The sequence below is a fragment of the Somniosus microcephalus genome, chromosome 4 (genome assembly GCF_052327205.1).
Source record: "Somniosus microcephalus isolate GS21.2 chromosome 4, FLI_Smic_1.0, whole genome shotgun sequence".
NCBI lineage: Eukaryota > Metazoa > Chordata > Chondrichthyes > Squaliformes > Somniosidae > Somniosus > Somniosus microcephalus.
This window is the reverse complement of record NC_140990.1, coordinates 14,813,783-14,827,663: the sequence shown is the minus strand read 5'-3', so window position 1 is coordinate 14,827,663 and position 13,881 is coordinate 14,813,783. Positions and strand designations below refer to the sequence as shown.

Sequence of the window (13,881 nt, the reverse complement as noted above, 5' to 3'; positions counted from 1 at the left end):
ACCAGAACTGCACACAGTGCTCCAAGTGTGATATGGAGACCAGAACTGTACACAGTGCTCCAAGTGTGATATGGAGACCAGAAGTGTGCACAGTGCTCCTAGTGTGATATGGAGACCAGAACTGTGCACAGTGCTCCAAGTGTGATATGGAGACCAGAACTGTGCACAGTGCTCCTAGTGTGATATGGAGACCAGAACTGTGCACAGTGCTCCAAGTGTAGCCTAACCAAATTCTCAGTACTTAAGAGTTTATCGCTCTGTTTAAGCAATGCTCTCAGATACTCGGAATTCTCTTGAACACTAAGGGAATCGAGGGATATGGGGATAGTGCAAGAAAGTGGGGTTGAGGTCAAAGACCAGCCATGATCTTATTGAAAGGGGGAGCAGGCGCGAGCGGCCTACTGCTGCTCCTACCTGTTATGTTCGTACGGTGTTTAAACATTTCACTCGACAGTCAATAACACAAGTCAGCTTTAAAACAATGTTAGACCATTTATTGAGGATATAAGACATTGCAAACAAATAGCTCTTCCTGCACTGTAGGGTAGCTCAGGTGGAGTTAGCCTGACAACAATGTCGCACAGCTAATTGGGGGGTGGGGGGGAGTGCGGCAGTGCGTTGCCACCGGTGTGGATTCTGCCGGGCGCTCACCACAGCTCGCAGGTCTCCCGCTCGATGGTTTGGACGATGGGCTCTCGGCTGGACTCGTGGCTCACCTCGCAGGAGTAGCGTGAGTGGGCGCCCCACTGGTCGGCGGGTAGGGTCAGGTAGCTGCTCCAGCTGTAGCTGCCGTCCTCCTGCGGCGCCGCCTCCGCCGTGCCGGCGCTCTGCCCGCTCTCCGCCTCCTCGCCGTCCAGCATCCAGCGGGCACGCAGGTAGCCCGGGTAGAAGCCACTGACCAGGCAGCTGAGTGTGATGCTGGCGCTGGCGCTAGCAAGCTGCTCTCTCGATGGCGGGTACAGTTGGACAGAGGGCGCCGAGAGCGGATGGCCTGCAGGTGGGACGAAAGAGCAGGCGTTAGTCAGGCCCCGATATGAAAACAACGACATTGCCACCCTGCTAGACTGTTAATCAGCAACATGAATCCTTCCACAGCTTTGCGCCATCCTCCAAGTTTGATATGGAGACTAGAACTGTGCACCGTCCTCACAGTGTGATATGGAGACCAGAACTGTGCACCGTCCTCACAGTGTGATATGGAGACCAGAACTGTGCACCGTCCTCACAGTGTGATATGCAGATCAGAACTGTACACAGTGCTCCAAGTGTGATATGGAGACCAGAACTGTGCACAGTGCTCCCAGTGTGATATGGAGACCAGAACTGTGCACAGTGCGCCAAGTGTGATATGGAGACCAGAACTGTACACAGTGCTCCCAGTGTGATATGGAGACCAGAACTGTGCACAGTGCTCCAAGTGTGATATGGAGACCAGAACTGTGCACAGTGCTCCAAGTGTGATATGGAGACCAGAACTGTGCACAGTGCTCCAAGTGTGATATGGAGACCAGAACTGTGCACAGTGCTCCCAGTGTGATATGGAGACCAGAACTGTGCACAGTGCTCCAAGTGTGATATGGAGACCAGAACTGTAGACAGTGCTCCAAGTGTGATATGGAGACCAGAACTGTGCACAGTGCTCCAAGTGTGATATGGAGACCAGAACTGTACACAGTGCTCCAAGTGTGATATGGAGACCAGAACTGTACACAGTACTCCAAGTGTGATATGGAGACCAGAACTGTACACAGTGCTCCAAGTGTGATATGGAGACCAGAACTGTGCACAGTGCTCCAAGTGTGATATGGAGACCAGAACTGTGCACAGTGCTCCAAGTGTGATATGGAGACCAGAACTGTGCACAGTGTTCCAAGTGTGATATGGAGACCAGAACTGTACACAGTGCTCCAAATGTGATATAGAGACCAGAATCATAGAAAGTTACATGCTCTTGTATTCTATGCCACGGCTAATAAAGGCAAGCATTCCGTATGCCTTCTTAATCACCTTATCTACCTGGCCAGCTACCTTCAGGGATCTGTGGACATGCACTCCAAGGTCCCTTTGTTCCTCTACACTACTCAGTGTCCTACCATTTAATGTGTATTCCATTCCTTGCTGGCCCTCCCCAAATGCATTACCTCCCACTTCTCTGGATTGAATCCCATTTGCCACTGTTCTGCCCACCTGACCAATTTATTGATATCTTCCTGCAGTCTACAACTTCCTTCTTCAGTATCAACCACACAGCCGATTTTAGTATCATCTGCAAACTTCTTAATCATACCCTCTATATTCAAGTCTAGATCGTTGATATATACCACAAAAAGCAAGGGACCCAGTATTGAGCCCTGTGGAACCCCAATGGAAACAGCCTTCCAGTCATAAAAACACCCATCAACCATTACCCTCTGCTTCCTGTCTCCGAGCCAGTTTGACAATCCAACTTGACACTTTGCCCTGGATCCCATGGGCTTTTAACTTCGTGACCAGTCTGTCATGTGGAACCTTATCAAAAGCCTTGCTAAAGCCCATATACGCTACATCAAATGCACTACCCTCACCTACCCTCCTTGTTACCTCCTCAAAAAATTCAATCAAGTTTGTCAGACACGACCTTCCCTTAACAAATCCGTGCTGACTATCCTTGATTAAGCCGTGTCTTTCTAAAAGAAGATTTATCCTGTCCTTCAGAATTCTTTCCAATAATTTTCCCACCACCGAGGTTAGGCTGACTGGCCTGTAATTACTTGATCTATCCTTCCTTCCTTTTTAAACAAGAGTACCACATTAGCAGTCCTCCAGTCCTCCGGCACCACACCTGAAGCCAGAGAGGATTGAAAAATGATGGTCAGGGCCTCTGCTATTTCCTCTTTTTCTTCGCTTAACAGCCTGGGACACATTTCATCCGGGCCTGGGGATTTATCCACTTTTAAAGCTGCTAAACCCCTTAATACTTCCTCTCTCACTATGTTTATTTCATCTAATATTTCACACTCCTCCACCCTGATAGAAATGTCTGCTTCGCCCCTCTCCTTTGTTAAAACAGACGCAAAGTATTCATTAAGAACCCTACCGACATCTCCCGCCTCCACACACAGATTACCCTCATGATCTCTAATAGGCCTTTTTTTAGTTATCCTCTTACTCTTAATATATTTATGAAACATCTTTGGGTTTTCCTTGATTTTACTTGCCAAGAATTTTTCATGCTCTCTCTTTGCTTTCCTAATATCCTTTTGCGTGCTCCAAGTGTGGTCTTCCTACGGTTGTGTATAAGTTGGTAGATACGACAGTAGGGTAGAGGTTACTCACTGGGTATAAGCAGGTGGACTCCACTGCCGAAGTGGAACTGGTTGTTGTAAAGCATGGCACAGAAGTAGGCCCCGGTGTCAGCCTTGGCCACGCTGCTCACGCTCAGGAGGTAGGTGTTGTTCGTCAGCTCCCTGGAGGGCTGGAAGCGCTCGGTGATGCCCGTGCCCCGGTTGATGCTGCCACTCGCCCAGTGGGTGAGCACCCACTCCGGCCTCTGCCCGCTCCGCAGCCGGTACCAGAAGCCGCCGTAGTCTTTGATGTTCAGCTTCTCCACCTGACAGGACAGGGTCACGGTCCCTCCCGCGGAAACCGAGGCCGACAGCGGCTGTTGGAGGACGGGGTTCGGCCGGGCGCCTGGAGGATGGGGGGAGCGGGGCGAAAGAAGGACAAGACATTATCCAGGACTCTGGACGCAACGGGAATAAAGAACAGAAAAGGAAGGAAGGTAGGAAGGAAGGAGAAAGTAAAAAAAAAAGAAAGAAAGAGAGATAGAAAGAAATAGAGAGAACGGCTGAAATGGAGAAAGAAAGAGAGAGAGAGAGAGAAAACAACAGCAACTTGTATTTATAGCAACTTTAACATAGTAAAATGTCCCAAGACGCTTCACAGGAGCGATTATCAAACAAAATTTCACACCAAGCCATATTAAGAGATATTGGGCCAGAGTTTGCTGCCATTTATCAGTGAGGTTAGTGGCGCGCACCGTTATTTCTTACTATTTATTACTTCAGGCGAGGGGCAGACGCCCGGTTAAGCGCCAATATCCAAAAGTTGCCGTCCTGGAATGTGGGCAAGGCCGGCATTTATTGCCCATCCCATTTGCGCCGGCCTCTCCGTTGGCTTGGCGACCGCGGCATCCCACCCTTGGCCTCCCCGTTTTAAAAAATAAGGAATTGCTGTATTGTCCCATTAACTGCCCGTTGAACGCGCCGCGGAAAGTTAACACTTGTCATTACAAGCCTAAGTACCCTGTTCGCGACGTGATCAGTGTTAATGACCGCCAGTCAACCTCTCTGACACCGAAAACTAACTACTACAAGTGGGGAGTCTCGTATGACATATGAGGAGAGATTGGGTCGATTGGGCTTGTACTCGCTGGAGTTTAGAAGAATGAGAGGGGATCTCATTGAAACTTATAACATTCTAACAGGACTGGACAGACTAGATGCAGGAAGGATGTTCCCAATGGCGGGGGAGTCCAGAACCAGGGGTCACAGCCTAAGGATAAGGGGTAAGCCATTTAGGACTGAGATGAGGAGGAATTTCTTCACCCAGAGAGTGGTGAACCTGTGGAATTCTCTACCACAGACGGCAGTTGAGGCCAATTCATTAAATATATTCAAGAAGGAGTTGGATATATTTCTTAAGGCTAAAGGGATGAAGGGATATGGGGAGAAGGCAGGGACCGGGTACTGAATTTGGATGATCAGCCATGATTGCATTGAATGGCGGAGCAGGCTCGAGGGGCCGAATGGCCTACTCCTGCTCCTATCTTCTATGTTTCTATGTTCCTTCAGGAGGTGAGATTTTGCAGGGCGATTTAAAAAAAATGTCAAATTGTAAATTTAAACAAAAAAATTCTTACTTTTCCTTTCTGTCTCAGTTCTCTCTCTCTCTCTCTCTCTCTCTCTCTCTTAATCCAATCTTTCTTTCCCTCTTTTTATTTCTCTTTCTCCACCTGATTTGGCATTTTCATCGCGTCTACAGCACAGAAACAGGCCATTCGGCCCAACTGCTCCACACGAGCCTCCTCCCACCCTCTCTTCACCTCACCCCATCAACATAACCTTCTATTCCCTTTCTCCCTCATGTGTTTTTCTCCAGCCTCCTCTTAAATGCCTTTACACTATTCGCCTCGACCACTCCCTGTGGCAGCGAGTTCCACATCCTCGCCACTCTCTGGGTAAAGAAGTTTCTCCTGAATTCCCTATTGGATTTATTAGTGACTAACATAGAAGATAGGAGCAGGAGTAGGCCATTCGACCCCTCGAGCCTGCTGCGCCATTTAATGAGATCATGGCTGATCATCCAAATTCAGTACCCGGTCCCTGCCTTCTCCCCATATCCCCTGATCCCTTTAGCCTTAAGAAATATATCCAACTCCTTCTTGAATATATTTAATGAACTGGCCTCCACCGCCCTCTGTGGCAGAGAATTCCACAGGTTCACCACTCTCTGGGTGAAGAAATTCCTCCTCATCTCTGTCCTTAATGGCCTACCCCTTTGAAATGAAGAATAGATTTGCCTTTCTAATCTAGGCTTTATTAACTTAAAAATCCTGTAGCACATCTTTCAACACCCAGTCCCAACTAAAGGCTGGAAAGAACTGAATTTAAGATGGCCACCACAAATCACATGACATCAACTACCAATGAGATTACAGCATATATCCCAAGGCAGGAAACAAACAACCAATCACAATACTTCTTACTAAACATAAAGAATAATCACCACACCCTTATCCTTAGACTGTGACCCCTGGTTCTGGACTCCCCCGACCATCGGGAACATCCTTCCTGCATCTAGTCTGTCCAGTCCTGTTAGAATTTTATAAGTTTCAATGAGATCCTACCCTAAATTGATGGCACCTTGGTTTTGGACTCTTCCCCCACACGAGTGGAAACGTCTTCTCTACGTCTACCCTATTGGAACCCCTTTCCGAATTTTAAAATCCTCTCGCAGGTCACTCCTCAGCCTTCTCTTTTCAAGAGAAAAGAGGCCCAGGCCCGGTTCAACCTTTCTAGAATTGTACTCTACACCCTCCGCTGTTTATGCGCTTACACACACACAGACACACAATCCCCGGCGATCTAACTGTGCCCGTGCCCTGTTATATACAGTTTGCTTTACACAAGCAGCCTCTTAGCTTCTGATATCCAGCTGCCAGGCTGCGTTCAACTGTCCCAATGCAACCGCGATCATCTCAACAGTTCAAGCACTTTGAAGAACGAGGGCTTTTTTCTACACTCTACGCTTATAGGAAATTAATATATTTTCTAACTTCTTCTCAAAACAAATAAATAGCAACTCATTAAGGGCAATTAAAAAAAAATGTCAGTTCAATTTACACAGTGAACATCCAAAAGCAATCAACAATACCTTACATAGAAACATAGAAGATAGGAGCAGGAGTTGGCCATTCGGCCCCTCAAGTCTGCTCCGCCATTCAATGAGATCATGGCTGATCATCCAAATTCAGTACCCGGTCCCTGCTTCCTCCCCATATCCCTTGATCCCTTTAGCCTTAAGAAATATATCTAACTCCTTCTTGAATATATTTAATGAATTGGCCTCAACCGCCTTCTGTGGTAGAGAATTCCACAGGTTCACCACTCTCTGGGTGAAGAAATTCCTCCGCATCTCTGTCCTAAATGGCTTACCCCTTATCCTTAGACTGTGACCCCTGGTTCTGGACTCCCCGACCATCGGGAACATCCTTCCTGCATCTAGTCTGTCCAGTCCTGCCAGAATTTTATAAGTTTCAATGAGATCCCTCTCATTCTTCCAAACTCTTACATTCATACAACGCCTTTAACATAGTAAAACGTCGCTTAGTAGTAGCATTATCACACCAAATTTGACCCTAAGCCGCATAAGGAGATATTAGGATAGGGACTTGGTTAAGAACATAAGAACCAGGAGCAGGAGCAGGAGTAGGCCAATCGGTCCCTCGAGCCTGCTCCGCCATTCAATAAGATCATGGCTGATCCAATCTTGGCCTCAACTCCATTTCCCTGCCCGCTCCCCATAACCCTTGACTCCCTTATCGTTCAAAAATTTGTCTATCTCCACCTTAAATACATTCAATGACCCAGCCTCCACAGCTCTCTGGGCTAGAGAATTCCACAGATTCACCACCCTAAGAAGTAGGCGTTAAGGAGCGTCTTAAAGGAGAGAGAGAGGCGGAGAGGTTTAGGGAGGGAATGCCGGAGTTTAGGTGTGGTCAACCGTGCCAAAGGCTGAGAAGGACGAGGAGGGATAGTTACACAGGATTACATAGGCTATACGGCACAGAAACAGGCCATTCGGCCCAACCAGTCCATGCCGGAGTTTATGCTCCACTCGAGCCTCCTCCCGTCTTTCCTCATCTAACTTTATCAGCGTAACCCTCGATTCCCTTCTCCCTCCTATCCTTGTCCAGCCTCCCCTTAAATGCATCTACGTTATTCGCCTCAACCACTCCCTGTGGCAGCGAGTTCCCCATTCTCACCACTCTCTGGGTAAAGAAGTTTCTCCTGAATTCCCCATTGGATTTATTAGTGACTATCTTATATAAAATTGGAGGGGTTCAAACATGGAGTTGCGGGAAAGATTAAAAAATATAGTTTCTGTTAGCAGACGAAATTGAAAAAAAGGAAAGAGAGAACAACAACAACTTGTATTTATATAGCTCCTTTAACGTAGTAAAACGTCCCAAGGTGCTTCACAGGAGCGATTATTGAACAAAATTTGACACCGAGTCACACGAGGAGATATTGGGCCAGAGTTTGCTGCCATATAACGCTGAGGTTAATGGCGCTCACCGTTATTTCTGGGTAAATGGTGCAGCAACTTCAGGCGAGGGCAGATGCCCGGTTAAACGCCAATATCCAAAGGTTGCCCATCCCATTTGCGCCGGATTCTCCGCTGGCTTTGCGAACACGGCATCCTGCCCTTAGCGGCGGCCCCCCCCTCCGTTTTTTTAAGGAATTGCTGTATTGTCCCACTAACTGCCCGTTGAACTCGCCGCGGAAAGTTAGCTCTTGTCATCACTAGCGTAAGTACCCTGTTAACGACGTGATAAGTACGAATTACTGCCAACCCGTCTTTCGGATGAGACGTTAAACCGAGTCCCCGTCTGCTCTCTCAGCTGGACGTAAAACATCCCACGGCCACTATTTCGAAGAAGAGTAGGGGGGAGTTATCCCTGGTGTCCTGGCCAATATTTATCCCTCAACCAACATAACAAAAACATGATCTGGTCATTATCACGTTGCTGTTTGTGGGAGCTTGCTGTGCGCAAATTGGCTGCCGCGTTTCCCACATTACAACAGTGACTGCACTTTGTTGGCTGTAAAGCACTTTGAGACGTTCGGTGGTCGTGAAAGGCACGATATAAATGCAAGTCTTTCTTTCTTTTTCCAATCAACCCCTCTGACACCGAAAACTAACAATTACAAATGCGGAGTCTCGTTCCTTCAGGTATTGACATTTTGCGGGTAGATTTTTAAAATGTCAAATTGTAAATTTAAACAAAAAAAAAATTCTTACTTGTCCTTTCTGTCTCTTTTCTCTCTTAATCCAATCTTTCATTTTTTCTCTTTCTGTACCTGATTTGACATTGAATTCACCCCCTTTAATTCACCCTCCTTCTCAGTCCTTCCTCTGTTTATTTCCCAATCCTTCAATCTGCTTGGTTAAGGAGATACCCGGTTGTCCTTTTCACTCAGATCCCAGATGCCCTGTTTCCCTCACTGTGCGGTTAGGAGCTGAAGAGTGCAGGGGCATCTCTAACTAACGGCAGACACCATTCGATGCTCTACCACAGCCAATTCTGGCCCTTTAGGACCGGTGACCAAAGGGTCGCTCAAAGAGGTTGGGTTTTAAGGAGTGACTTAAAGGAGGAGAGCAAGGTGGCGAGGCGGAGAGGTTCAGGGAGGGATTTCCGGAGCTCAGGACCTCGGCAGCTGAAGGCACGGCCACCAATGGTGGAGCGATGGAAATCGGGGCTGGTCAAGCGGCCAGAATTGGAGGAGTGCGGAGATCTCAGAGGGTTGTGGGGCTGGAGGAGGTTAGAGAGAGAGGGAGGGTTGTGGGGCTGGAGGAGGTTAGAGAGAGAGGGAGGGTTGTGGGGCTGGAGGAGGTTACAGAGATAGGGAGGGGGGGTGGCGAGGGATTTGAACACGAGGATGAGAATTTTAAATGCGAGGTGTTGCCGGACCGGGAGCCAATGTAGGTCAGCGAGCACAGGGGAGGGTGATGGGTGAACGGGACTCGCTGCGAGTTAGGACACGGGGGCAGCAGAGTTTGGGATGAGCTCAATTTTACGGAGGGCGGAAGATGGAAGGCCAGCCAGGAGTGCGTTGGAATAGTCGAGTCCGGAGGTAAAAAAAGGCCTGGATGAGCTGAGGCAGGGATGGAGACGGGCGATGTTGCGGAGGTGGAAATAGGCAGTCTTGGTGATGGCAAGAATTTAGGGTTGGAAGGAGAAATAAACAGAAAGAAAGAGAGAGAAAAAAAAAGAAGAGAAAGATAGAGTCAGAAAGAGAGAAAGAAAGCAAATAACTTGCATTTATATAGCAATCTCCACATCCTCAGGACATCCCAAAGCACTTTACAGCCCATGCATTACTTTTGAAGTGTAGTCACTGTTGTAATGTAGGAAATGCGGCAGCCAATTTGCACACAGCAAGATCCCACAAACAGCAATGTGATAATGGCCAGATCATCTGTTCTTTAGTGATGTTGGTTGAGGGATAAATATTGGCCCCATGACACTAGGGAGAACTCCTCCCTGCTCTTCTTCCAATTGTGGCTGTCAGATCTTTTATGTCCACCTGAAAGGGCAGACAGAGGCTTTGGGTTTACTGCCTTATCCAAAAGACTGCAACTTCAACAGTGCAGCGCTCCCTCAGTACTGCCCCTCCGACAGTGCAGCGCTCCCTCAGTACTGCCCCTCCGACAGTGCAGCGCTCCCTCAGTACTGCCCCTCCGACAGTGCAGCGCTCCCTCAGTACTGCCCCTCCGACAGTGCAGCGCTCCCTCAGTACTGACCCTCCGACAGTGCAGCGCTCCCTCAGTACTGACCCTCCGACAGTGCAGCGCTCCCTCAGTACTGACCCTCCGACAGTGCAGCGCTCCCTCAGTACTGCCCCTCCGACAGTGCAGCACTCCCGCAGTACTGCCCCTCCGACAGTGCAGCGCTCCCTCAGTACTGACCCTCCGACAGTGCAGTGCTCCCTCAGTACTGACCCTCCGACAGTGCAGTGCTCCCTCAGTACTGCCCCTCCGACAGTGCAGTGCTCCCTCAGTACTGACCCTCCGACAGTGCAGCGCTCCCTCAGTACTGACCCTCCAACAGTGCAGTGCTCACTCAGTACTGCCCCTCCGACAGTGCAGCGCTCCCTCAGTACTGCCCCTCCGACAGTGCAGCGCTCCCTCAGTACTGTCCCTCCGACAGTGCAGCGCTCCCTCAGTACTGCCCCTCCGACAGTGCAGTGCTCCCTCAGTACTGACCCTCCGACAGTGCAGTGCTCCCTCAGTACTGTCCCTCCGACAGTGCAGCGCTCCCTCAGTACTGCCCCTCCGACAGTGCAGTGCTCCCTCAGTACTGCCCCTCCGACAGTGCAGTGCTCCCCCAGTACTGCCCCTCCGACAGTGCAGTGCTCCCTCAGTACTGCCCCTCCGACAGTGCAGCGCTCCCTCAGTTACTGGCAACCGAGGGAGTGCCGATCCCTGGATTATGGAGCTCGCGTCTCTGGAGTGCGGGGGCTCGGAACACGACCTTCTGACTTGGATAGCGACTGAGTTCCGGCTACCACCCAAGATCCCTGCATATCACAGCCTGTGTCTTTACATTGCTCAACAGATCAACCATCAAACAGGTACCAAACAGCCACTGACCTGTGAGACACAAGAGGAAGATGAAGATCCTATGCATTGCCTCCATCGCTGGACTCCGTTGCTTGATTGCTGAGCCTGCCTCAGCTCCTTGCTCTTATAGGGGCCGAGGGTTGGTAGGTTGGGCTTGCATTGAAGCAGGTCTTTGCATAATATTCAAACAGGACCACTCGGACGACCCCAAGATGCAAATGGTTACGTTCCGAACTTTCATTGGCCGAGGGGAGGCTTGGAATGGTTTGTGACGTTAGTTCAGGGGGCAGGGTTCCACACAGCGAGAGGGACAGCTGGCCAACTCACCCATTCACGGGATGTGGACTTCGCTGGCAAGGCCAGCATGTATTGCCCATCCCTAGTTGCCCTCGAGAAGGTGGTGGTGAGCCGCCTTCTTCAACCGCTGCAGTCCCGTGTGGTGAAGGTACTCCCACAGTGCTGTTAGGGAGGGAGTTCCAGTTCTGGTCAGACCCAGTTCTGGGCACCGCACCTCAGGAAGGCTGTATTGTCCTTGGAGGGGGTGGAACACAGATTCACCAGGCTAATATGGGGGCTAAAAGGCTTAAATGATGAGAACAGGTTGCACAGACTAGGCTGGTATTCCCTCAAGTCTCGCAGATTAAGGGGTGATCTAACTGAGGTGCTTAAGATGATTGAAGGAGTTGATCGGGTAGATGGAGAGGAACAATTCCCTCTGGTGCAGGGAGTCCAGAACAAGGGGGCATAACCTTAAAATTAGAGCCAGGCTGTTCAGGGGTGATGTCAGGAAGCACACTAAACTAAGGGTATAGATCGAGTAACTAAAGAGAAACTGTTCCCATTGGCAGAAGGGTCGATAACCAGAGGACACAGATTTAAGGTGATTGGCAAAAGAACCAGAGGCGACATGAGGAAAAACCTTTTTTACGCAGCGAGTGGTCAGGATTTGGAACGCTCTGCCTGATAGGGTGGTGGATACAGATTCAACAGCAGCCTTCAAAAGGGAATTGGATGAACACCTGAAGGAGAAAAAATTGCAGGGATATGAAAAGAAAGGCTTGCATTTATATAGCACCTTTCACGACCACCAGACGTCTCAACGCGCTTTACAGCCAATGGAGCAAGTACTTTTTGAAGTGCAGTCACTGTTGTAATATGGGGTAAGAGCGGAGGGGGGAGTGGGACTGACTGAGTTGCTCTTCAAAAGAGCCGGCGCAGACTCGATGGGCTGAACAGCCTCCTTCTGTGCTGCACTATTCCATGATACATAAGATTGCTCATTTTCCATCAGACACTTTTTTGGGGGGGTCAGGGTGGAACTTGGTGATTATAACGGAACCTTCAAGCCTCGCACACAATACCGTTCAAGTCACGAACCTTAACTTGAGGGGTAAATGCGGGTTTTTAAAAAAGGCACCTGGTCCATTGAGGTCCTCGAATCAGGAAATAAATGAACCCTCGTAATTCATGAGAGCGGACTGGCGATCACAGAAGCTTACAGCTCAGATAGGAGGCCGTTTGGCCCATCGCTCTTTGAAAGAGCTCTCCAATTAGTCCCACACCTCCTGCTCTTTCCCCCTTCGCCCTGCAAATTTTTCCTCTTCAAGTATTTATCCAATTCCCCTTTTGAAAGTTATTATTGAATCTGCTTCCACCGCCCTTTCGGGCAGCGCATTCCAGATCACAACAACTCGCTGCGTAAAAAAAATTATCCTCCCCCCTCTGGTACTTTTGCCAATCACCTTAAATCTGTGTCCCCTGGTTACCGACCCTCCTGCCACTGGAAACAGTTTCTCCTTATTTACTCTAATCAAAACCCTTTCATGATTTTGAACACCTCGATTAAACCTCCCCTTAACCTTCTCTGCTCTAAGGAGAACAACCCCCAGCTTCTCCACATTGACTGAGATATTATGTGGGAGGCAGTGGGGCTTATTTTAACAATGAGATTGGGAAAGATTTTAATTCTAATAATTAAAGTCGCGCTTTTTCCTGAAGGCTTCGATGTTTAAATCACAGCAAGTAAAAACAGCTAGCTCACACACGAATGCTGAATATATCGATTAGAAGACTGTGAGATTCCTAATTTTATATTTAATTTCAATTAAATTCCGAACTGCCGTCACCAGCGACAACCCTAGTTTGATTTGTTAGTACTGGGATCATCTCTCCAGACAGCCTGTGTTAAAATATTTAAACTCCTGAATTCGCAGCAGTGGATAAGGTCCTTTGTTTTTCTTTCTCTCTCTGCTATCTTTCTTTCCCTCTCTCTTTCTTTCTTTCTTTGTCTTTCTTTCTACAGGAAACTTTGGTTTATCCGGAGGTTAACTGTCCGGAATGCTCGATCCACCGGCAAAAATCAGGAGCCGTTTCGTTAGGTTTTTTTTCTTCTCGTTGCTTTTTTTTCACCAGTCAGGCTCTGCAAGGTCTCGCTGAAGCTGTTGCTAAGCTACAGAGACACTTGCAAGGTACGGCCGACTCTTTAGAAGCTGTTGCTAAGCAACAGGGTTTGTTGCCAGATACGGAGCTCAAAAGCTCCGTATGTTTCAACATTAGCGCTGGTTTGTCCGGCAGTTTTGATGGGACGGCAACAGCTCGGTCCCGTCGGTGCCGGATAGCCCAAAGTTTCCTGTATTCTCTTTCTTTCTTTCTTCTCTCTTTCTTTGTCTTTCTTTCTACTTTCTTTCTTTGTCTTTCTTTCTTCTCTCTTTCTTTCCTTGCCTCTCTTTCTACTCTTTCTTTCCTTGTCTCTCTTTCTACTCTTTCTTTCTTTGTCTTTCTTCGCTCTTTTTTTCCTTGTCTCTCTTTCTTTCTTTCTGTCTTTTTCTTTCTCTGTCTTTCTTTCTCTCTCCTTGTCTCTTTTGTTCTCTTTCTTTCTCCTCTCTTTCTTTCTCCTCTCTTTCTTTCTCCTCTCTTTCTTTCTCTGTCTTTTATTTTTTTCTCTTTCTTTCTCCTCTCTTTCTTTCTCCTCTCTCTCTTTCTTCTCTCTTTCTT

The 13,881-nt window shown here is 48.5% G+C and overlaps 1 protein-coding gene across 1 annotated transcript; it reads right to left on the bottom strand.

Moving 5' to 3' along the window:
* Positions 1–472: 472 nt before the first annotated feature.
* On the bottom strand, positions 473–11,001 carry LOC147118335 (immunoglobulin lambda-1 light chain-like). Its single transcript, XM_085983713.1, has 3 exons — positions 10,918–11,001; positions 3,316–3,669; positions 473–991 (listed from the first exon to the last, which is right to left on the bottom strand). Exons 1-3 carry the CDS (start codon positions 10,961–10,963, stop codon positions 648–650), a joined length of 744 nt encoding a protein of 247 aa, XP_085839839.1. The 5' UTR covers positions 10,964–11,001; the 3' UTR covers positions 473–647.
* Between the last annotated feature and the right edge of the window lie 2,880 nt (positions 11,002–13,881).